We start from the raw sequence: 23,455 nt of genomic DNA, 5'->3' as shown, positions 1-23,455 counted from the left end.
ACAGGAAATGTTGGGGTGTAAACACACACACACACACACACACACACACACACACACACACACACACACACAAGGCATGAGTTTCGGGGGGGGAGCAAAGGGGTGTTTAATCTTAAAACTTGAAAGAGGTCTCAGAGACAAAGGCTTTGGAATAAGGGTGTGTGCATTTATGTGTCTTACTTTTCCTGGAAAAATACTGCATCATGATTTGTGACTTTATTTCTTCCAACTAAGAAATATACTGACGGGGATGAAGAGGGAGCCACCAGAGGTGGGGGGCGCTCTGGGATCCAGGTGACCGCCAGCCAGCTCAAGTTTGGGTTCCAGATGGGGTGCAAAGCTGCTGTGTGAGCGAAACACTGCCATGAAGACATTCCAATGGCTTCCAGGAAGCAGCCATATGTGCTGACACACATGTGGACAGAGGAGTCTGGCTGGCCACCTCTCAAGACTGGTGTTTCCTAGAGCTTTCCATTGGCAAACGCGGCCTCCTGGAACTGAGGGACAAAGGTTTTGAAATAAGCCCTGGTGGGAAAGGGGGAGAAAAAAAAATTGTGGTTAGCACAAACAACTTGAAAAAAAGTGCAACTCAGAGCTTTCAACCTAACTCGGAACAGTTGTTATTTATTGTTCATGCATCTTGGGTTGGATTTTCCTTCCCTGCTGATGTGAAGCCCTCTAGAGTTTTCCAAGGGAGGTCTATGCAGTCACGCCTGTGCTATCTTTCACGGATATTTAAAGGGCCAGTACGCAGACCTTCCTGGCTGCCAATTCCTATCAGACATCAGTACCCAGGTTCCCGCAGCCCTTCCCTGGGTCAAAGCCAAGGGTCCGAGCTACAGGCCAAAGAGTGACCAGGCCAACCGCCAGTCATGTTCATGATCTGAACTATCAACAGGATTGTACTTCTCACTCGCTTGGTCTCTGACTTCATACAAAGAGGGTCTCATAAAAGGGATTTCTAAGTAATCCATGGTCACCAGTTATTTGCAAACATATATGAAATTTGGTCTACTGAGAAGAAAGTCAGGCTGGGTATCAGGAGAACCTTCCCCCATCAGTCACAGAGTAGTGACAGGATCTGGGGCAGACCGTTTGGCCTTTCCAGCACCCAGATTCAAATCCGTAGACGCGGGCCTGCCATTCAACAGCAGGAGAGGGGCCTGTGTGGGGGCCGACTCTGTGCCAGGCACTGTCTGAGGTGCCAGGGCTGTGAGATGACCCAGATGAGGTCTCAGTTCAGAGGAGCAGCAGACCCATCAGAAATGCCAGCTGCTGTGGAGAGGGCATTTATTGAAGTGACAGGAGGCATCAGTCTGGGGCAATCGGTGAAGGTGGACCTGGCATTTTACAGGTGTTCTTGGCGAAAGACACGGCAGGAGTGGAGGCCTGGGGGCATGGGCGGCTTATGAGCGGGGAACAAAAGGCTCTGACAGGAGAGAAAGGGTGAGGTAGGGAGGGGAGGGAGAGGAAGCTGGAGAGGGTGGGGTGGGCACCCCACGCCCTGGTCACCCAAGTTTGCCTCCCAGTCCTTCCTCCCTCAGCCCCGACTTCCATGAGGTCAGAGCAGTCACAGCTGACTTATCCAGAAGTGGTTCACCCAGCCCTGGGACATGAGCTGGGAAGGGCCACCAAGACCTATCACCAACAGTCCCACAAAGGCCTCGCCTGCCTTACCCAAGTCCATTCTATCTAGGATATGGTTCTAAGAAGTCTGATGCTCCAGGCTCCCAGAAGATCAGAAGACCAAATTCGCAGTTGAGGAGCTGACGTAAAGGCCAAAGGCAGACTTGCTGAAGCAGGGAGAGGCAACAATGCGAAACCCACCAGGGAGAAGTCAGCGGAGCCGTCATCTCAAACGGGACCGTTCAGAGTAGGGCGAAGAGCCCCACACAGCTCCGCAGGCCCCGGCCTCATCACTAGATCACCGCCCAGTGCAGTCACAGATGACACCTGACAGCCTCCCTGCCCCAACGCCAAGTCACCGGAAAGTCTTTCAAATTTCACCGCTTTGCTTCTGCTGTCTCAGTCCTAGCTCTGTCCGCAGCCTCTCCGCAGCATGTAACTGTTGGCTGCTCTGTCTGGAAGCTCTCTTCCCTGCCACATGACACCTCCTAGGCCTCCTCCCTTCTCCCCTCCTGCCTGCCTCCTTCCCCACTCCTGGATGAAACCTCTCTTTGGTCTCTTCCGTCCTTCGCAGCTCCCCTCGTGCACAGCATGGTTCCTCTCAGGCTCGTGCCCCCCACCCCAGCAGAGACCCCTCCAGTCTGGGTCTCCAGCCCTTATTTCTCTCCCAAACTTTCAGTCCCCCATTTCCAACCAGCTGCAGGACCTCATGACCTGGATGCCTCTCTAAAATTCAAACCAGTGTGTTTCAAATGCGAGTTGTCATAAATCTGACATATTTGAAAGTGCTCTGGCCTGATGGCACTCCTGTAACAGACCCCTGAGTTTCCACTTCTCCCTAAACTCCTGTGGTGAATTCACCCTGAAGTTCTTCCTCTTCCTCCCCAATGTCCTGACACCCCTGGATCCCCGTCTTGTTATCTTCCAACAAAACTGCTGTTTCTCCCAAGGACCCAAGGCTGACTTCACCCTTCTGTGTGAGCAAGGTCCATTCTCTTTGAACGTGGGTCTCCGTCACTCCCCGAACCAAGACCCTTCATCTGCCCGCACCCGAAGCCTGGCATGCCATGGCTTGCACTCTTTACTTTTTCCCTCAGTTACCATTTTGGGGATCGTGCACCCCCTTCTTTAAGAAGCTAAGACTCCTCTCCCAGAAAAACTGCAGGTAAGTCCCCTCACTGTGACGTCACATGCCCTCAGGGGATGTCGTAAGCCGCCACCCCCCCCCCGCCACAGCCCACACAGGGTCCAAGGAGCCAGCTCCACACCCACTCCCTCTGGTCAGGCTACCTGCTCTTCCCCACACATGCCATTTCCATCTCTGGGCTCTTGTCATGCTCAGGCCAGATGCCCTTGCCCCCATCAAGTCTTCCCTGGTCGCCAGAAGGTTCCCTCCCTGCATGCAGATGCACTCTGTGCTGCTTCCAGGGCACAGGGCACAGGGCATGTGTGTACATTGCTAAAAGGTGGGGCTGCACTGCCAGCCCTGGAAAGCAGGGAGCATGTACTCTTCTTGGTGACCCCACAGGCCTGCCCACACAGAGCACTCAGCGAGGACTTTGTGGCCATAATTAAGGTAACTACTGACGGTTGCTGCTTTGCAAGAGCAGTTAAAGCATGTCGCTTACACGCTGTTCAAGATGGTGAGAGTGCAACCCCAGAAAGCTGGCAGATGCAGTGTTTAGGCTCTAAAGAAGGAAACTGTAAAACATTCATCCGTCCTCAAACTTCAACCTAGGCCAACCGTTACTGAGAAGGGTAAAGCACCCTCCTCCACCCTCATCCTGATCACATGGTCTTGCCACCTTCTCTGAGCCTTGGGACCTCAAAGTCCTTGCCACAATCGTCCTTATGGGAAGAGGGGCACTTGGGATGAGGCAGAAGGAGCCCAGGACCTAGAGGGAAGCTGGCGGGGCTGGAGAAGCCTGAGCTTTGTCTCCCCGCAGCGAGTAGGGGCGACAAGCCCACCCTGATGTGACACTCGCACCAGATGTGTGGGAAGGACCTTTGTCAATGGCTGCTGCCACCTAGATGTGAAAACCGTTCATCCTTTCCCTACGTTTCACCTGCTGCTATGTCCCCAGCAATACAGGCATTTGCTAGAGGGGAGCCTGGTGGCTCCTCTTCAGAGGGTCAGATATTGACAGGCTGCTGCCAACCTCTGCTGCATTTGCTTTCCTGCCTGAAGCGCACTGTGGAGCATGACCCACCCCAGCACCACTGGGCGGGGTGGCACCCCTGTCCCAAGTCACAGGTGAGGACACTAAGGGGAGAGGCTGTTGGCTCCCCAACATGCGCCCGATGACTGAGCAGAGCTGCTGCTGCTGCTGGAAACGGCCCTGGCATCGGGGCAGGGAGAGCTCCCCAACCCCTCTCCTCAGACCCAGCGTCACGCTGGGCACATCTCATGAGGCAAATCTCATCAGCTCAGTTTTAGCTTGGAAACTTCTTGGGGGAGAGGCTGCATCAGTGCAAGCTTCTTAGACCGAAAGGTCTTAGCAGGAGGGAGCAAGCTTTAGAGCAAGCTCTTTCCCGCTTCAGAAAGTTCTAAAGTTTCCTGTTCTGTCCTGGGCTTCCCCCGCCAGGGCCGAGTGCATGACGCCAAGGGGAAGCAGCGCAGAGAAGGGCTATTTAAAGGCATGATGCTCCCAGCTGTTGTCAGTGAGCGCTTCTCAACGCAGATCCTCACGAAGTCAGTTCAGGGAAGGGAGGAAGCAGGGGAAAATGACAACTGGCTCCCATCCATTTATAGATTTTTTTTTTAAGTGCTGTTTTCATTTATTTCAGTTTTCAGAGAAAATGGAGAGCCGCCCGGAGTATCTCCTGTGCCAATGGCATTAGTTGTCTGTCACCTTTAAAAAAAAACTCTTTGACCCAAAGACAAAGTGTATGGTAAGCTTTAAAATTGTAAGTGTGTTACGGGGGTATGTGGGGGAGAAGGAGGCAGTCTTCTCATGTCCCCGATAACTGGCCAAAGGGCCTGTGGGGAGAGAGGCCTTGAGTCAGTCAAGCTTCTCATTCTACTCACACTGGAAGGGGAATTATTTTTAGACCAAATTAGAGCTAAATATGCCTTAGGACAACATTAGATTCTGACCCTCTTCACTGCTCTCCGTCCCTCTGCTCAGGGTTTTATATAATCACTACTCATTCCAATCCCAGAGTCTCAGGCAAGGAGAATAAAACTTAAAGAACTGACCCCAGGCCAAGGCTGGGTAGGTTTTCCATGAATTCTCAGCAGGACCGGCTCCTGGCCTCAGCGCACAGGCACGGCCGTGGATGGATGAGACAGACCCCTCGGATCAGGAATCAGGGTGCTGGGGGGCTCCACGGGCCTTGGGTTTGGGGGTAAATCTCTTCCCCTCTCTGGGCACAGATCCCTCGTCTACAAAACAGGAGCTGTGCCAGACGACCTCCGAGGCCCTGCAGGCTGGAGGCTGTGGAGGATGGGGCTCGGAGTCAGCCACACCTGGGCTCAAGGCCTGGCCTGCTCCTCATGGGCTGTATCACCGAGGCAAGGGACTCACCTCTTCAGCTTGGATTTCTTCAGCTATAAAAGGGGAACCATAATGCCTCCACCAAAGGGTGGTCCTCATGAGGATGAAATGAGATGGTCCAACTAAGCACGTGGCCGGGTGCCTGGCAAACCAGATGATCAGTAGATGTAACCTGTTACCATGGGGACCCAGTGGGGTCTCAGGGGGAGAGGCCATGGGAACAGCCAGGGCATCAGCAGCTGTAGCAGAGAAAACCCCTGTGTGGGGAGAGAGGCCCTAAGGTCCTTGCTCTCAGTTCATCCCTTCCCCTGGGCCTTCCTGGATCACTGCTCACTTATCCTATCGAGCTGGCCATTGGAGGCACAGAGATGGTCAGTCTCAGGACCAGACACCCAGGCCAAGTCGTCGGGACACTGTGCATCTCTTGAAATGCAGCTCAGAGCTGCTGGAGGCATACTCGTGCTATCTAAGGGTGAGCCCTGCGGTGGGAGGCACCTGCACCCCCGGTTGGCTCCTGCCCCAGCTGCTGGGCGGGGTCCTGTGTGGGCTTGGTTGTGGGGAGGTCGCAGCTGTGGACTAGAGGCATGCTTAAGAATCACGTGGCTCCGGCTACCCTGGATGGGGGCACCCAAGTTGGCCCAGTCCTCCAACAGACTTTTTTCTGTCCAGGGCAACATGTATCATAAAGGGGAGGCTGTGGGGCAAATAAAAAGAGCACTAGGCAGTGAGGCGGGAGACACGGGTTCTAGCCCAGGCCCCGGCTCGGCTTGTCCGGGGGGGCCCTCGGCTTCCTCCCCTGTAACAGGAAGATGTATCCCTGCTTATCTCTAGTGCCACCCAGTTATGGTTCTGAGATACCCCTGTGACCTTGTGCAAGCCACTTAACCTCTCTGTGTCCTGACTCTTCATCTGCTAAATGAAGGCACCAGCCAAGCCCAGACCCCAACACGCCGTAGGTGGCGGTGCGGTGAGGCGGTGGTTGGCGTCACCTGGACGCTTTCTCACAAACATGGCAGAGCTCCGAGCAGGTGTTCAGAGGCACCTCGAGCAGTTCGTGAGAGAGAAGGAAGGCCTGTTCCTCCCAGCCAGGGCCCTGTCCTCCCACCGAGAGGAGGTCCAGAGTCAGGGAGCTCATACTACGTTGTCAGGGGACATAATGCCTGGAAAGTTCAATCATCAATGTGTTCTGGGGAAGGGACTCCGGGAGCACTAAAGAGAGCTGTGGCAGGACACAGTCAGGGAAACCCTCAGAGGCCTCGAGATGAAGGCAGTGAGGAGCCTTTGTTCAACAAGTCTCATCAAAAGGGTTTTCTCCTCCTGGAATTATAGGTCTTTATTCATCCAACAGACCTTCTCAAAAGGACAAAAATCCATGAAATCAGCATCCCAACCTCTGAATCAGTATAGCTTTAAGAAAATGAAAACAAAAACAGAGAATAAAAAGCCCAAAGAGGTTGGAGACCAGAAAAGGAAGGAAACACATAAAGCAGAAGAAACATTGCACAGGGGGTGTTCACAACCCCATCGAGGTGGCAGGAGTCACAGTCCTGTTTTGCAGGTGAGAAGACAGAAGCTTGGCGAGTTTAGTTGAGACACCTGCCCAGGGTCACCCTGTCCCCCGTGCCTCTGGAGCACATCCTCCTGCTGGAGCAGGACCTCACGGAGGGGACCCTGTGGTCTTGCTGCCTTAGCCTCATTTACTTGGGACCTTTTATTCTTCAAGAGCCTAAAACAATCGTCCTCTTCCATTACAGGACTCCGTAGCCTCTCTCTGGAATTCCAAAATGCTTTTCTTTGGGCAAGCATCAGATAAGCCTTCTGATATTTGCTTGAGTCGGGCTAGTGTGGTGAGGAGGGTGAGGCAGGGTGGCAGGAGTGGTTCAGGGACACGACCCTCATTGTCAGGAAATCAGGGACATACAAATCAAGTCAGAATTCATTTTGGCACATAGAGGCAAGTTCCCAAACATCTAAGGCTCGTTTCTTTTTCCAGTCATCTTCTGCAGCTGTGACTTCAACTGGCACATGTTTTTAATCAGTCATATGCGAACCGACTGTGGTCTGAAAATCAAAGCAGTCCTGTAAATAGTGTAAGACAAGTCCCACTAATCATCCTTGTGGTCTTGCCTTGTCCTCATTGTCCTGAACGGCCACTGTACACACTGACTCATTTGGGGTTACTCTCCTCGTGTCTAAGGGGTCATCCTTGTAATAGAATCTCTACAAAGAAACCCGGTTCTGCTTCAGGGCCCGTCACCCCACACCCACCCAAGGCCCCCATGAAGACTGCCCATCCGCCTCCGGGGGCCCTGGTGAGCAAGTGCCTGGCATGATGGGAGCCTGTTTTGTCACTGTGCCCTGGGCGATGCCAGCCTGGCTCACTGCTGTGGGCTTTAGGAACAAACAAGTGGTTGTAACCGGTTCGCACACAGTCTCCCTAAATGGGCCAACCCTCCAGTAGGCCTGCTTCGTTTTTAGGGGTTCCAAGCTCATAAAACAAGGAAACTAACACACTTGAGATGCAAAGGCTTGATATCATCTTGAGAACATTGTATCCCATGCTCACAGCCTCAGGCAGAAGTCCTCGCCCTCAGCTGGAACCGGTCTCCCCTCTGCTGGTTCCGGGGCGCATCGGGCCTCCAGCCTCAGGCCTGGTCGCGGTCTGCCTGGAGTTGGAGATGTTTAGATTGGTGTCTAGACTCTGTCTTATGCAGCTAGGGCTCCTCGCCCGTGAGAAGGCTGGGACTGCAGTCTCAGTATGTGTCGAATTAAATAAAATGCTGTTTTAGGAGGACTTCAACAAACAACCAAGTGGGATCCATTTCGAGACATCAAAGTATTGGGATAAAATCTGGCTCCTTCTAAATCACAGGGTATTTTCCAATGCGTACTAGAACGAAAAAAATTACCTAGCGGTTCTCTCTCCTTCTGAGACTCTCCAATGAGGCCTTCTGGAGCCTGGCCAGTTCCTCTGGGGCTAGAGCAGCTTGCAGCCAGCTTCTGCAACTGCAGGGCCAAGAGCGCGGGGGTGGGGGTAGGGGTTCGCTGCAGGCCTCTGCTCTCCTGGTATCCCGTGGTGTGGTGTCTGAGAAAGGGAGGAGGCCAGGAGAGGGCCAGCTGGTCAAATGAAGGGGAGGGTCGGGGCAGCCCGCATGGGCCTGAGCCTCTTGTGGCCACAGAGCTGCCTTCCTGCCCTGGGCTCCTGCCTGTTTCATGCATCTGTCACAGTCCAGCCTCTCTCCCACACCCCACTAGATCACAAGACCTGTCATACTTATCCATCTTTGCATCCCACGTCTGAGTCTAGTGCCCAGCACACAGCAGCTCAAAACATATTTCTCAAACGAATGTAAACACCTGGCTTATTTAAAGATGTACTTTAGAATGATAACATTTTATAACAGCAAGAAACCTCATAGGTCATACTGTCCCATCATTACAGGGAAGGGAAAACTAAGGGCCGCAGAAGTTGATGGTCCCTCTCATGTGGCACAGGCCTTCTCTGTAAGGCCCTTGAGGGCAGGATTTGGAGATGGCTTATCCTTAGTGCCGTATGGTGCTCACCTCCCTTAGGGCCTCACAGCAGGTAAATGTCTCTTTGGTGCATGAATGAATGAATGAATGAATGAGTGGATGAATGAATGGCTGGCCCAAGGGGCAGCCCTGAGGCCCCAGAGCTAGTAGGCAGAATCTGACCAGTCCTCACTCTCTCCTTGCCCTGATGCTCTTTCTATCATGAACCTGCCTGATGAGAGGCTGGGAGGATGAGGTGGCAGTATGGCCACTGAGAAAGGCAAGGCTGCCCCCACCCCGACCTTGGGAAGGTCAGCTGAGATGATGTGGTGCACCTGGCTGGGCTATGGGAAAGACAGATGTGTTGGGGGCTGAGGAATGTGGTGCTGCCTGAAACCTGGGACCCTGGAGCAGAGCTATCACCCCGCGTCTTCCTCGTCTCCCGCTCTGCGCCTGCTGGCATGTCTAGACGGCAGGTGCCTTGGCATTGGGCATCTCAAGTTCTCTGCTAGCTCTCCCCAGGGCTGCTCGGGCAGGAGCTCAGCACTGGCTTTGCCTGCAGCCGTGAGGATGCCCGTGGAGGGTGCAGGGATCTCTCTGCAGGCCCAGTCGGGAGGAGGGCTACATGTGCAGCTCACCTGCGCTGGACTGCTGGGGAGAAGCCGGCCGCCTGTCTGATGGCGGTGAGTCACTGCCAAGATCACAGATTACCCTCCCCTGCTTAGTCAGCAAAAGGGGAAAAACCAAAGGATGACCCTCAAAGAGGAAGTGCTCAGGGTCCTAGCCGAGTTGACCACGCGGATTCCAGGTCACACCCCAGTGGGGATCGTGCTTCCAGCCTTCCATTCCACATCGCCAGACATCGGCCTCCCCAGGAAAGCGCCAGACCCCCAAAGGACTGACAGAACAATTAGGAGATCAACTCTTTGCAGCATAAAACAATCTTCTCCGCAGAGAGTCTCTCTGGGGCTTTTAACTGTTGTCTGCCTGGTTGTGAATCTGGTTTCTCCCACGAGACTCCCAGCACTGATGTCTCCCACAGCTGCTTGGGCCCCTGCCTGTTGCCTTTTGAGCTCACCGTCTGGTTACACCAGCTCTCTGGGTGTTCGCCCTCCTAGTTGGATGCTCACAGATTCCCCTCGAAGGTCTGGGGGAGGGGCAGCAAGGATGGTCACTGTCCCTCTGCTTTTCAAGTCAAATCCCCCTGCCCGGCAGCTGAAATGATACTCACAGATGCCTGGCTCTCTGGGCTTACAGATGGCAAAGCAGCAATCCCAAAAGAAGAAACTACGGAATGGGTGAGGATGCCCGAGGCCTACCCTCCCTGCTGGGCTGAAGGTGCCATGGCTGTAAAGGCCTGAAGGTGGGCTCTGCTGGGCTGGGCATGGGGGCGAGTTCCATAGCAGCCTGGCAGGAGGCAGAACTTCTGACAGGTGGAGGGCCTCAAACATCCTGGGGAGGACGGAGAGGAGCAGAAGGACTGCTCCCCTGCCCTCCTGGGCTGCGGGGCCCGCTCCACTCTGCACAAGCCTGGGGCCCTGCACATGCTGGCAACAGGTAGCTCTGTGGCCCCATGTGCCAGTTACAGAGAGAGAGGGAGGGAGGGAAGGAAGGCCTGGAGGGAAAGGAGGGACATACATACGATGGGGATAAATGATATCCACCCGTGGTATGAAACAGGCTTGTTCAAACGATAGGTGTAATCCATTAGCGGGTTGTGAAATCCACCTAGTGGGGCCCAATCAGCATTAAAATAAAATGAAATACAATCAGAGTACATCACATGTGGCAAGGAGAAATATTTTTTTTGTGAAACTTTTGTGGATGTAAAATGAATGTCTTCCTGAGGATTGTGGTTTAAAAAAAAGTCTGGAAGCCAGGAGTATACAGGAAGGGAGGTGCCTACTACATGCTAGCCGTCTGCTATTTGCTTTCATCTCTACTCTTACGTTCACTCCTCCTGAGGGGCCTGCCACCAGGCAGGTATCATTACAGGTTCCCCACCACCTGAAAGTAAAGCATCCCTGTGAGACCTTTTGGAAGCTGAAACGGAATAAGGCAAAGATGCAGTTACCCTAGACTGTATCTTGCTAACGGATGCACAAAATAAATCGAGACAAAGCAAAGACGTTCACACACACAGTTCAAAGCTGTGGTGATGGATGCTGAGATGCTGAGTGTGGTTCCCAGGGAAGGAGCCTGGTGGTGCCACTCTGGTTGCGCGGGATGTGCATTGCCCTTATGAGGGCTCGCTGCAAAACAAATGCTGAACCATATTTTTGCTTTTTGCCTTTTTTAAAAAAATAAAAGTGAAAATTCTCTTTGGATTTCTTTTGGTTAGTGAAAACAGGCACTAAGGTAGGTCTTTTGTAAAAGCAAAGTGGCATGCTTTATGCGAACTTTCAAAAAGTGAGGGACACCGCTATCTTTATTTTTGCCAATGAGAAATCTATGAGATTTCAGAGGTGCAAAGTGACTTTTCTAAGATCTCACACAGCTATTTATGATACCAGAGCTGCTTGACTCCAAAGTGCACATTCTTTCCATACCACCATGATGTCCAGTGGAAAAAGTGCAGGCGACCGAGTGTGGAGACTGGCCCTCACCTCTGGCTCTGCTGTGTGACACTGAGTCACTCCTCTGCTTCCTCATCCAGACAATGCGAGTGTGACAGAGAGGTGATTTCTAATTGATTTGGGGATCCTCCTTCTCTCAGACAACATTTGCTGGTGTTTGGCAAATTCAAACTTCACTTTTTGGAACTTTCTGGAATTATTTTTCTTTGACTATTTTTGGAATAATTTCCGGATGTGGAACTCACAGACATGGAGGGCTGACTGTACTATTATCCATGGTTATTATTACTGCTTTGGTATCAATCCAACCACTTTGGCCAGACAGGTTCCTAAGCGGAAGCAGTAAGTTAATAAATGACCTCTCCCAGCACTTTGCTAAAGGGGTTCCCTCCAGAGCCTTAACTGGCATCATCAGAGGCACTGCCGGTCTGAGGTTGCTACACAGCTCCCTTTTGTCTCCAGATCCGACTTAGGACCCCACGAACGTAGGGGCCAGCATCTATCCTTCAGATCAGCAGAGAACCGAACATTCACTCATTCATGGAGAGCTCTGCGCTAGTCCAGGGCTGCTCCCTGCAGGAGTCAACGCATGCATCTGAACAAGGCCTGGCCCCAGGGGGGACACAGCACTGCTGCGTGCTAACCCTGGTGGGAGCTGAGTGGCTTCTCTTTTACAGGCAGGAGCCAAGCTCTCCTCCGCCGGCTCCTTCTTCCTGCTTTTGCTCTGGAACACCCGGAGCAAACTTTCAGCCTGGAGTTGGCTTTTTGTTTCTGCTCAGAGCTATGCCAGGGCATTATCCAGCAGGCCAGACGTCTAGCACTTTTAATAACAATAATAATAATTTGCATTTATATAAGGTCTTTCATCGGGGAATCTTCAAGAGTTTCACAAACAATAATTAATTCCCCGTGGCAATTCAGGGAGCCAGCTAAGTAGAAGTCTCTTTGCTTTGCAGATAAAGGGTACTTTCCTGAACCATGTAACATTTTGGGGGCCTCCCTGTCTACCCCAAATCTAGCTACCCTCAAGGCTTGGCACAAGCATCAGGCCCTCCACAGAGCCTGCAGCATGTCCAATAGCCATAATGTTCTTCCTTCTCCTGAACTGGAATTTGTCCCCTGGGAACCCCCACTGTGGGGCCTACTTTTGCCTTCTGGGACAAAACAATCCCACCTTAACTGTCTGGGGCTGCTGTGTGATGTCTTTGGTGGACATGTTGTCTACTTCTGTGGTCATCCTTGGGCAGAGCTTGCTGGCTCACACTCACCAAGGTTCAGTGAGGCCCGGGGAACTGGGATGGTGGGGGGAGCTGAGGCCTCTGCCACATGCTCTGAGCTCCCCCCAGCCCCCGCCAGGCTGCCTTCCTGGGCAGGAGTTCCCGGGTGTTGCTGGCTCTGGAGCCCTGGGTCAGCCCATCTTTAAGTGCAGCTCTTTAGATATCTCCCCCCACTGGTGGAGACATCGGAGGCTTCCTCTGTTCATCTCTGGGGGCTGCACCTCAGTGACCCAGAAATATCCTCACTTTCTGTTGAATGAATGTCAATGAATGAAAACCCTTCTTTCCTAAATCCATTCTTAAGTCTAGGCAATAACTGTCAATTGCAAGGCCTGGTTTTTGGAGACCAAGAGACAATAAACTCTTTAGTTCTTTTTTTTCTTAAAAAAAATTATAAATCAATAAAAAATGTAAAAAAAAAAGCAAGATTAAAAAAAAATTTTTATTAACCCTTCTTTATCAGAATACATACTTGGTGCTAAACTTGAGGAAAGGATGCACTGACTGCTGAGCTAGAAACCAGCACGAGGGAGAGAGCTCCACGATCCTCCTCCTCTCCCAGGAGTTAGAGGGACGGGAGACCTCAGCACTGGGTCAGGCAGAGGGGTGAATAGAATCCTTTGCTAAGTTTATTTCAAAAAGTTAGATCTTCTGGGGAAAGCAGCAACTCCCCTGAGTGATTTCTGGGTCCTTGCTGGTAGCTTTATGCCTGAAAAGACATCCACCCTCCTCTGCCAAGAGTACATTTTTTGAGTGAGATTTTTCTCACAGTGGCTTAGCATGGAAGGAATTTCGAGCATCCATCAAAAGCTCTTGTTTTCCTAAAACCTGCACCCTGGTGAACATGACCATTGGTTTGTGGTGACAGAGCCTCATTTTACTCTGAACTCACACGATTCCCACTTCCTGGGCTAGAGTTAGGGGTGATCATCTTTGGCTTGGACTTGCCCTGGCTCATTGATCTGGAGGATGCCTGGAAGAAGAAAAGTGGGCTAGAGAGGGAATCTGCTGGTGTCATGCTGAGGCAAGGAGAACGTTTGGAATCAGAACTGAATTCAGACATGGATCTGTCACTTAGTGCCTGTGTGTCTCAGGGAAATTCTATTTAACCTCCCTGAGTCTCTGTGTATTTCTCTCTGATGGTTCTACACGACTTGTGTGGTGGTTATGTGACAACGGTGCCAGGCACACGGTAAGAATTCGAACCAGAGTAGCTCCCTCCACCCCGCCCCCCCCCCCCCCCGCATCACATGGCTACGTGCACACACTGAGGAACCCCCGTGTCACTTTAATTCAATACACATTCGCTGAATAGCTCCTGGTTACAAGAAGGTCTAGAATACCCGGGACATGGCCTAAAAGCACCAGCACTTAGTAGGCTTCAGTAGTTGCTGAATAAGTAAATGAACTTACTTGGTATTTGGTATTTTACAGTTTACAATATGCTTTTAAAATAATCTCATTTTAATCCAAGCAACAGTCATATGTAAGAAACAGATAACATTACTCTATTCCCACCAAACATGCAAAGAAACAGACTTGGAGAGAGCAAGTAACCTACCCAAGGTCAGGTGCATGGTGAAGGCAAAGTGGGATCAGATCTGAGCCAGTGCTCTGCGACGGCACACTGCCAGCCCTGGAGGACCTTTGGTGCCTTGTGCGGCTTTGGAGCAGACTTGGAGCAGGAAGAGCATGGTTCTGGGGCACCCATGTTCCGCTAGAGGGGCCCTATTGAGCACCGCTCCCCATCTCACATCTGGCTAGAGTATCTGCAGCTAAAAGTGAGGGACCTCATCATGAGTCTGGTGATCTGCAATGCAAAAATTTTAAATTGGAAACATTTGCTAACTGGGGAGCTCTGGTCCCAAGCTAGCGTGCAGGGCTATTCCTCAAGGTCAGTTTCACTGGAGCCTCCACCACCCTCCCCGCAGGGTGCAGTGGCGCTGATGCCCACACTCCGCCCTTTCCTCTCCAATCATATCTTTTTAGGGCACCGAGAGAAGTGCTCTTGTCCACAGGACCCTAACTGTTCCTTAGCATAGCACTCTGCACAATTTAGGGGCTCAGAACAGTGACAAAATACATTCCTCTTTGTTCCCAGCGGCCTTTTAGAACAAAGAAAGTGGACAGGAAGTAGACACTGAGTCCTTGATACTCTGGGCTCCCAGCCTCTCTCTCTTCTCAGTCCTCTAGCCCCTGAGCTGCTGGGAACCGCTGGTAGATGCAGAATGAAAGGGTAGGTTCGGAATCTTGCAAAATTCGCCCACATGGCTGGCCCCAGTACAATTTCCAGTGTGAGTGGAGAGGTAGAAATCAGATCTAACCACAAAGCTGTCGCACCCGTGGAGAGTTCATAATAGCCTTCTCAAAACTGCTCTGACAACACACCCTGCAGAGGAGGGTGGTCCTGGCGGAATGTCGTCACTGCACCACTGGGCAACGCATAACCCAATGCCTGCGGAGTGAGGTCAGTCTCCACCACCGTGAGCCCGTCTGCTCTGGACTCTTAACACACTTCTTTGTGCTGCTAGCATATTACCTCTGAGACACAACTGTGTGGAAAATCATGTGCGTTCCATAAGCTGAGCCAGTTTTAGGTCAGGAGTTGGCAAAGAAGAACCAGGAGGATGTGGGCTCTCCAAAACAGGCACCTCCATTGGATCCAGGCTCCTGGTGCAACTGGGGGAGGGCCATGTCTCTGTGCCCCCAGCCACGGGGGGCACCCAGCTCCCAGCCTTAAGGCTCTGAACCACCCCTGCTCTCCAGCAGTGCAGAGGGGACAGGTCTTAATGGGTGTGTTGGGGGCCAGCCCAGGCTAATGTAGCCTCCAAAACCAAGGCCAAGGAGAATTAACCTGCTGTTGGCCGGCAAGGCCTTGTGAGAGGACCTCCCTGGACTTCTAAGCTGCCAGGTAGCAGGAGCAGCTGCTACACCAGGGAATGTGGCATCTGCCCTGCACAACGGTGTCTGGCCAAGGGAGTAATTGGGGGCCACAATCCAGCCCCTGCTCACTTGCTAAGCTGTGTGCTTATCTAGAGCTAGATGCCTCACGAAAGGGCAGGTTTTCCTCACCCAAAGCTACTAGCCAAGTCTGCACCAACCCAAAGGGCCATCTTTCTCTTTATAAAGGTTCTTTATAGGCTAGGGTGGCCCTGACCAGAGGATCATGCAGTTCTGTGCTTTGGATCCCCTATTATGCACTGGGAACATGGGTACGGGATTGCACTGGGATGCAAATTTTATGTTAGAATCTTGTTTGTACTGCCATCGGGGAAGAAGATGAAAAAGATTAGTTCTTTTCTAGTCTCTGCATTTTTCAAAGCATCTTCCTGTTTTTTTCTCACCACAGTCACCAACTTACCCAGCCACTTTGAGCTACTCCTGCCCCATCTCACTGCTCGGACTCAGAGACGAAGGCAAACACAAACAGCAGGTGGGTGGGTCTGGGCAGCCACGCAGGTTCTCAAGGCAGCATTTGGCTCCCTTTCCTACATAGCTATCAAGCAGACGAATCAGCGTTCTCTTCCGTGTGGGTACAAACGGGTGTCCCACCTTGAACCATGCCACTGAATACAGTCAGACCTACATAGCTGGGGTGTCTTTTCACCAAAATGGATGGACACCAAGGATGCCAGAGACTTTGGGACCAATAAACAAATACAGAGATACAGCAAAATAAACTGGAAAAATACAGCAAAATAAACCCCCATCAATTCAGTCCTTGGGAGTGACAGCAGCCACAGGCAAAACGTAAATGAACGGATGTGGCAGTGTTCCAATAAAACTTTATTTATAAAAACAAGCAGCTGGCTAAATTTGCCCTTGCCTATTGTTTGTCAGTTGTTCAACCAGTCCAACCCTTCTATCTGCCAAGGGAGAGTGAAGTGGCTCCTTCCTGCCACAGGACCCACTGAGACCATCTAAATCCAGGAGTGGAATGGCTTGTGGGGAGGAACAGAGACACTGCTGCAGGCCTCAGAGCCACCAGTATGGAAGCCAAGCTAGCCACTGGGATAACTAGAGATTGTGACGCACATGTTCAACTTCACCAGAAAGGCCCCAAAATGCAAATGGAAAATCACAGGTTAAAATCTAATGAGATTAAAGAATGAAATAATGCCATCTGCAGCAACATGGATGGACTTAGAGGTGATCATACTAAGTGAAGTAAATCAGACAGAGAGACAAATATCATATGATATCGCTTAGATGTAGACTCTAAAATATGACACAAATGAACTTATTTACAAAACAGCAAGAGATTCACAGACAGAAAACGAATTTATGGTTACCAAAGGGGAAGGTGGGAGGGATAAACTGGGAGTTTGGGATTAGCAGATATAAACTACTATATATAGAACAGATAAGCAACAAGGTCCTACTGTATAGCACAGGGAACTACATTCACTGTCTATAATGAAAAAGAATATGAAAAAGAATATATGTATATATATGTGTGTGTGTATATATATATACACACACACACACACACAAATATATATAACGGAATCACTATGCTGTACACCAGAAGCTAACACAACACTATAAATCAACTATACTTCAATGAAAAAATTTTTCTTAAAAAAAAAATCTGATGGGATTGGGAAAGACAACCCCATATCAAGCTCAGTCTGCAGAGATGCAACCATCAGTTATATCCTTGTAAGTACATGTTGCCAGCGTTCATTCATCAGTTAGACTCAGGCACAGTCTTAAAACGCCTCTGGCGGAGGGCTGGAAAAAATGGGAAGCAAGGACTTGGAAAGTGACTGGCACTTGTCTGTGAACAATATGAGAAGAAAACAGCAAATTCATTTTTTCCAGTCAGCAGCTAGTCAAACATCAAACAGCACAGACATGGTCAGAGAGGACAAACCCTGTCGTCCGGGGCTGAGAACAGGTTGTTTTGGCTGTCAAGCATTTTCAAAACAAGTTTTCTTGGTCTCATGACAGGTTGTGGCAAGAACAAGAAAATAAGAAGAGTGGAAGATCCCATGATCACCGCTCCGGGCTTCCACGTGGGCTGGCTCTGCCTGCACCGTCAGGCTTGCTCTCTGAGGGCACAAGTCCAGCTGGTCTTAGGACTAACACCACCTCGTCAGTGACACCACCAAGTGAACTGATTCCTCTCAGAACCGTCTGGCAGCCAGATAATCATTCTAGTCTGGGAGGAATAGGTCAAAGGCACTCTTAAGCCCAAGGGTGCTATTCTGCTCAAACCTCCGCCTTGCTTTGTTTTAATTTTCACCTCCTGTTACGTGGACAAATGACTCTTCTGAAACAGAGGGTAAAAGCCACCTGCTTTGAGGTGGATTTTTCCGTCTCAACCGCAGAAGGCTGGGGCAGGGTGGGGCAATGGGATCAGCAAGGAGGCATCCTGGAGGAAGGCCAAGACCTGGATGGTCTAGAAAGTGCCATGAACCGCCCACCAGCAGTGATCCTGCTCTCAGAGGCTTAACAGACAGCCTGAAGGAGAGGAGGAGGCAGGTGCACAGCTGAGAGTGGCAGCGCCAGAGGACATGCAGCTGAGTGGAGATCTGGTGACTAGCTGTCATTCAAGTAATCCAGAGAAGATGGTCACAAGTCACCAGACATATGTGTCGGGAATTCTCAGCTCCCCTGAATTACTACAGAAGAACCCACAGTAGTAGACTCAGACTTTAGTTCAGGCCCAGTTCTGGAGAGATGTGTGATCTTGGGCAAAGCACTCTCCTTCTCTGGGTCTTCTGTTTCCGTGGCACAGTGGGGCAGCTGGACTGTCCTTCCAGCTCCAGGACTGTGGTGCCCAGACTGCCCGGAGCAGGCGCATCTGGTCAGTTACCACCATGCCTGCTCTGGCTGTCACAAGTCACACACACTGCAAGGACAGCTAACGCCCACCCTTTTAGCAACGTTCCTGGAAGAAACGCTGTGAAAGAGGGCTTGCTCTTATTCCATGAGACAAGTTATTAGACCACAAAGGCCATCTTCATTCTGCCAAGTGTCTGCGAGAATGTTCTGAAGAAAGCAGACTGGGAAGATGTGAAGATGGGAACAAGACATCCTGCCCCACTTGACCTCGGCTCCCACCTCCAAACACACACAGGGGGACCCATGGCATTTAATGTCTCTACCCAGGAAGTGACCGGAAGGCACTGCCGAACTCTGCTGAGCGTGGCCTTTCTTACCTGGGGGAGAAGATGCGTGGGTCCCCCTACCCAAGTAGGCAGATGGATGGCTCTGACTGGTTCTTGAGTTGTCCCTCCACCTGGGATGGCCATATAAATTCAAATTTCAAATAAGCTTCGAATAATGTTTAGTATAAGGATGTCCTAAGTATTGCACGGAATATACTTATTTTAAATTCTTTGGTATTTATCTGGAATTCAAATTTAACTGGGTATCTTGTATTTTTAATTGCTAAAACTGGCAGCCCTAACTCTGGAGAAGAAGAGTGGGTCTCCTGGGCATTGAGGCAGCAAAGAAGGAGTGAAAGGGCCCAAGATAAACATTCCTTTATAGTGCTGTACAGTGTGACCCACCTTAAGTTTTTACTGCCTTCCTTAATATGTTCAAGGCCAAGATGGATCTGTTATGATTTATATCTCTAAGCTAAGGCAGATCTTTGTATCAATACGTAATTTGTTAATTTAAGGAAAACCTTCTTGCCTACCGAAATGAGCAATTATGGAAAACTCTGGTTTTCTGAATTTGATTTTCAGAAGAGCTCCAGAGATTCCTGCTTTGCAATTCTGACTTGCACTCAATGTCCTGGGGACTTAACGCCATGGATGGCCCCAGCTTCGGAAAAGAATCTCAACCAGTGACGGGCTGTCCCAAAAATCAATCAGCAGGCTCTGGAGTTGGGGCTCTTCAACACAGCTGGATACATTTTAGCACCTGTAGGGTAGTGACCTGTGTGTGTGGTCCCCGGTGCTTTGCACATGCTCTTTATATACAGTTGACCCCTGAACAGTGCAGGTTTGAACTGTGCAGGTCCTCCTAAATGCAGACATTTTTCAATTATAAATACTACAGTATTGCACAGTGTGTGGTCAGTTGAATCCGCAGATGCAGAGAAACCCTTGTTACAGAGAGTTGACTCTATTATATGTGGATTAACCCCATGTTGTTTGAGGAGCCAATGGAGTGTATACGGCTCTTAAATGTTGGCTGAACGAATGACTAGCAACAACTTAACTACAGAAACCATTGTTTTGCTTGATTCTCATGATCAGGGCTGCTCTAAAGCCTGTTCTCCCGACAGCCACGGCATCTCTACCCGGAGACTCAGCCCTGACCATCCAGGGCACCCTAGGAGGCAAGCCACGTTTTCTCCTCAGAAGTGATTCTGGATTAAGGACTTCCCTAGATCACTGCAGCCTCACTTCTGCTTTCTTGGCTTCCATTTTCCATTAGGCATGACTAAGTGCCAGGGGTTCTGTCTGGGAAGAGAGGAGTCACTGGAATTTTTCATCCTCTTCTTGATGGAGGCAGCTGTGAAGCAGTATTCTTTCCTTTGGCCTGCTCCATTATAATACCGCTTTCTTCTTTTGCCCATTGATTCTAGTAATAAGTTTGGCCACAGGGATGTTTACCTTCCCTCAAAAGTTCTCAGTGCCAGGTTTTCATACTCTCAGAAGAGTTATTTCTGCTCCAGAATACCTTGGGCTTTCCCCATGGCCACAGCAGCCCTCTGCCTCCTGGGTGACCCGCTAGGAAGAAGGTTCCCGTGCCAGGCTGCCCTGTAGAAGGTGGATGGGTACATGCATGCAGGCATGCTACCCTCCAGCCCTTGACTCTGCTGTGCTGTTTCCATGAGCAAGGGAGCAGAAAACAGGCAGACTAAACATAGGCGGTCAGAGGGGCTTGGGCCAGGCCCTGGACCAGTGATCAGGGGCACACAGTTCTAACCTTCATACTGCATGGCCTTCAACAAGTTCTTTCAGGAAATGAACATGATGAATTGAGTATCAAGTCTATGCCAATCACAGTGCTAAAGGTTTTATACCAATCGCTTTATTTAATTTCTACCACGACGGTTAATACTTACAATATTCAGTCTTGGCTGTACTAGATGATCTCTAAGGTCCCTTCCATGTTCTATGTCCTGAGACCGGCCCCCACTGTCACACTTACCTTCCTAGATGCATCCCTGCTTAGTCCCTCAACTTAGGTCTGCTCTGTTAGCTGTGGATTTGGCAGGGGGGCTGGTCACTGAAGTAGTGATAACCACCCCAGTATCTGCTCCCTGTTTTTGATCACTTCTATAAAGCTGCTATTTTAAAAGGTCATGAGTATAGTTCATTCTCACAGGTAGCCCCTGTGCTGAAGGATCTGATAATAGACAAGACAGAATCCCATTTCTGCAGAAATAAGGCCTCTGCTTGTCATTCATGATGTGCACAGACTGGATAGTGGTTCTTCGCTACTTCCCTTTTTTCTAGAACTCATGCCTTAACGAGGAGTGATAGAAACACAGGGTTTGGCCCTCCTGCCTTGGCTGGACTCCACATCACATGTGACAGCCCTGAGCAGCCCTGGCAGCACCTGTCAGAAACCAACACGCATGTCTCAACAGTCAAGCCTAATTCCTGAGAAGCTGTTTTAACTTGACATCTGAAAAAGTATTACATCCAGAATTATTTTACTGGGTGTGTATTTGGGGCAGATGTGTGCATGTTCCACAACTGAAGTGTTCTATAAATATCAGATACGGGTTGTACAAAAAAGCAGCACGTACATAGTGTACTTAATTCCATTTAGTAATGTTTTCAATTTGTGTCTGACCTCTGGCAACAGAGATGGAATTTTTTCAACATGAATAAAAAAGTACGTTAAGATACCTTAAACACAATTTTCACTTAAAATCCCAGAAATATATTAAAGCTTAGTGACCATCAGCTACTGGTCCAGTACTTTCAGATAAGGGTACAGAAGCCCAGAAAGGTGAAGAGTCTTTTCCAAGTTCACACAGAAAATTAACAATGGCGCCCAGATGAGACCCAGGTCTTGTAACTCCCAGGCCATGATTCTTTGTACTTCTTAACTTACTGTACTTTTTTCTTCCAACAGTTCAAAGGCAACTCAGATTCCATTAGTAAGTGTGTTTCTACTTTGATGTACTATAAAAATCCCAAACCAACTCCTCTACTCTTTCCTTTCTGACTCTAAGTCATCTGAATATTCTTCCAAGGAAGAAAATACATGAGCGTAACTCACAAACAAGGAAGCAGCTGTACGTGGTCATCACGGACACTTTCCCAGTGGCTGGGAGGGACCATCGGAACCCAAGCCCGAGCTGATCAGCAGCTCTCACAGCGGCACACCCGAGTGAATCCCCTGGACCCAGATATGTTGCTCTCCCAGCCACTCTTCCATGCGCAGCTTCTTCTGGCTTGTGTGACCAAGACCAGAAAGCAAACCATCACCCTGTTTTCCACTGAGAAAGCAGCATGGCCAGGGGCTTCAGTCCTTAAAAGAGACCTCAGAGAGGCCAAACAGTAGAATCAAAGGAACAGAGAAGAGACGGCCTGAGGGGCCCCACGGAAGGGGCGTGGGGAGGCTGCGCGGGGCTGCGGACGCTCCGTGCCTGGTGCAGCCTGGTCTGCGCGGGCTGGAAGGACGGTGAGCAGCCCGCTCCAGGATGCTGGTGGTATTAGCGGTAATTGATGGCCAGGCTTTTTAATGGAGCTTATCATTTCACAGCAACAGATGTCAGGTTCTAATAAATAACATGTTCTCTCTGACCTACGCAATTTGGAAAGGATGCCTGGACGGCAGGCAGATCTGGATTCCTCCCCATCTCTGTTGCTGTCTCTTCCAAAAAGAAAAACATATCGCATCCCTTGAAGATGCTTTTCAAAATGACTCTGAGAGAGTTCAAGGATCCAATAATTTCACGTGATTTGTTTGCTTTATTTTTCTGTTCACAGCTCCTCTATTTCTCAAGCCTAGGAGGGACGGGGGAGCTCTTGCACACAGGAACCCCGGGCATGTGGGGGAGTGGAAGGCTTTGGCGCCCTCAACCTTCCCCTATTTCTCAGTAGGCACATCACCAGCTCCTCTCCTGTCCTCTAAGGGTGCTCTGATCACCCCAGCTATGCTGGACTGGGCCTGGAAAATTCCCTCTTCTCTCTCTAGGGGAGTTCAGCTGAGATGAGGTTGGGGGTTTTTAAAGGGAACCATTCCTGGGAAACTCACGGCAAAACAAAAGAAAAAAGAAAACCCATGAATCATAGCAGCAGTTGGGCTTGCAGGCTCTGTCACTAAGGTTTGAGCCCTGATGGGCCCCCCGGAAGCCAAACCCTGGTCGCTTGGCCTCGCTCAGTACTCTCCCTTCTTCCCAGTGATTCTGCCCAGGGTAGCTCAGTTCTGCAGCTGCTCCCCCTGCAGAAGCGCTGTAGGGTGAGCAATCTCAGTGGCTACAATTCTTACCTTCCCAGCCAAGCCCTACCCTTGGGTGCCAGAAGGGAGTTCCAGAAATACAGATATAAAGACGAGGGATGAGGGGAAGGGCAGGGTGGGGGGATGGAGTGGTCCAGGGAGAGGGAGGGGGTTGCAAAGTCCCCCACCTGGGTTTGCCCTGACACTGAGCAATATCTGGATACCTGAGCCCCAAAGCTGGCCCAGCCAGGGCTCCCTCTGGCCAGCTGACCAAGTGCAGGGACTGCAGAGAGCCGGGTGCCTAACTCAATCTGACCAGAAGATGTGAGTGAGTAATTTCTGGAGAGACAAACATCTAAATAGGCTCACATGGTAACCACTTATGCTTCACAATCACCCCCTCCCCACACGAGCCCTACCCTGGTCTCCAAAGAATTTTCTGGCCTCAAGACTCCTGCTACCACTGCGTGAAGTACTGTCTTAGAACTGGGATTTCCACACTGTGCTCCGTGGCATCCCAGAGGGGCCCTGGAGGTCACAGTAATGGGTGGGAGTGGCGAGCAAATCAGGTGGGGACATCTAACCCCCTTCTCTTGAGGAA

At 50.6% G+C, this 23,455-nt stretch overlaps 1 protein-coding gene across 6 annotated transcripts in view; it reads right to left on the bottom strand.

Annotated features, from left to right (window-relative positions):
- Positions 1–201: 201 nt before the first annotated feature.
- BABAM2 (BRISC and BRCA1 A complex member 2) overlaps positions 202–23,455 on the bottom strand; it is a 387,982-nt gene continuing 364,728 nt past the window's right edge. For 4 of the 6 annotated variants that reach the window (XM_074341828.1, XM_045511778.2, XM_045511779.2 and 1 more), the window contains 2 exons: positions 18,657–18,736; positions 202–525 (listed from right to left, as the gene is read on the bottom strand). In XM_074341828.1, coding sequence (XP_074197929.1) covers positions 446–525; positions 18,657–18,736 — 160 coding nt within the window. In that variant the 3' untranslated portion in view covers positions 202–445. Of the gene's footprint in view, positions 526–8,032; positions 8,209–18,656; positions 18,737–23,455 lie in introns of all 6 variants that reach the window. The other 2 variants (XM_045511781.2, XM_074341829.1) reach the window with 2 other exon arrangements.

Source organism: Camelus bactrianus, chromosome 15, assembly GCF_048773025.1.
Source record: "Camelus bactrianus isolate YW-2024 breed Bactrian camel chromosome 15, ASM4877302v1, whole genome shotgun sequence".
Taxonomy (NCBI): Eukaryota; Metazoa; Chordata; class Mammalia; order Artiodactyla; family Camelidae; genus Camelus; species Camelus bactrianus.
This window is presented reverse-complemented; position numbering and strand designations above follow the sequence as displayed.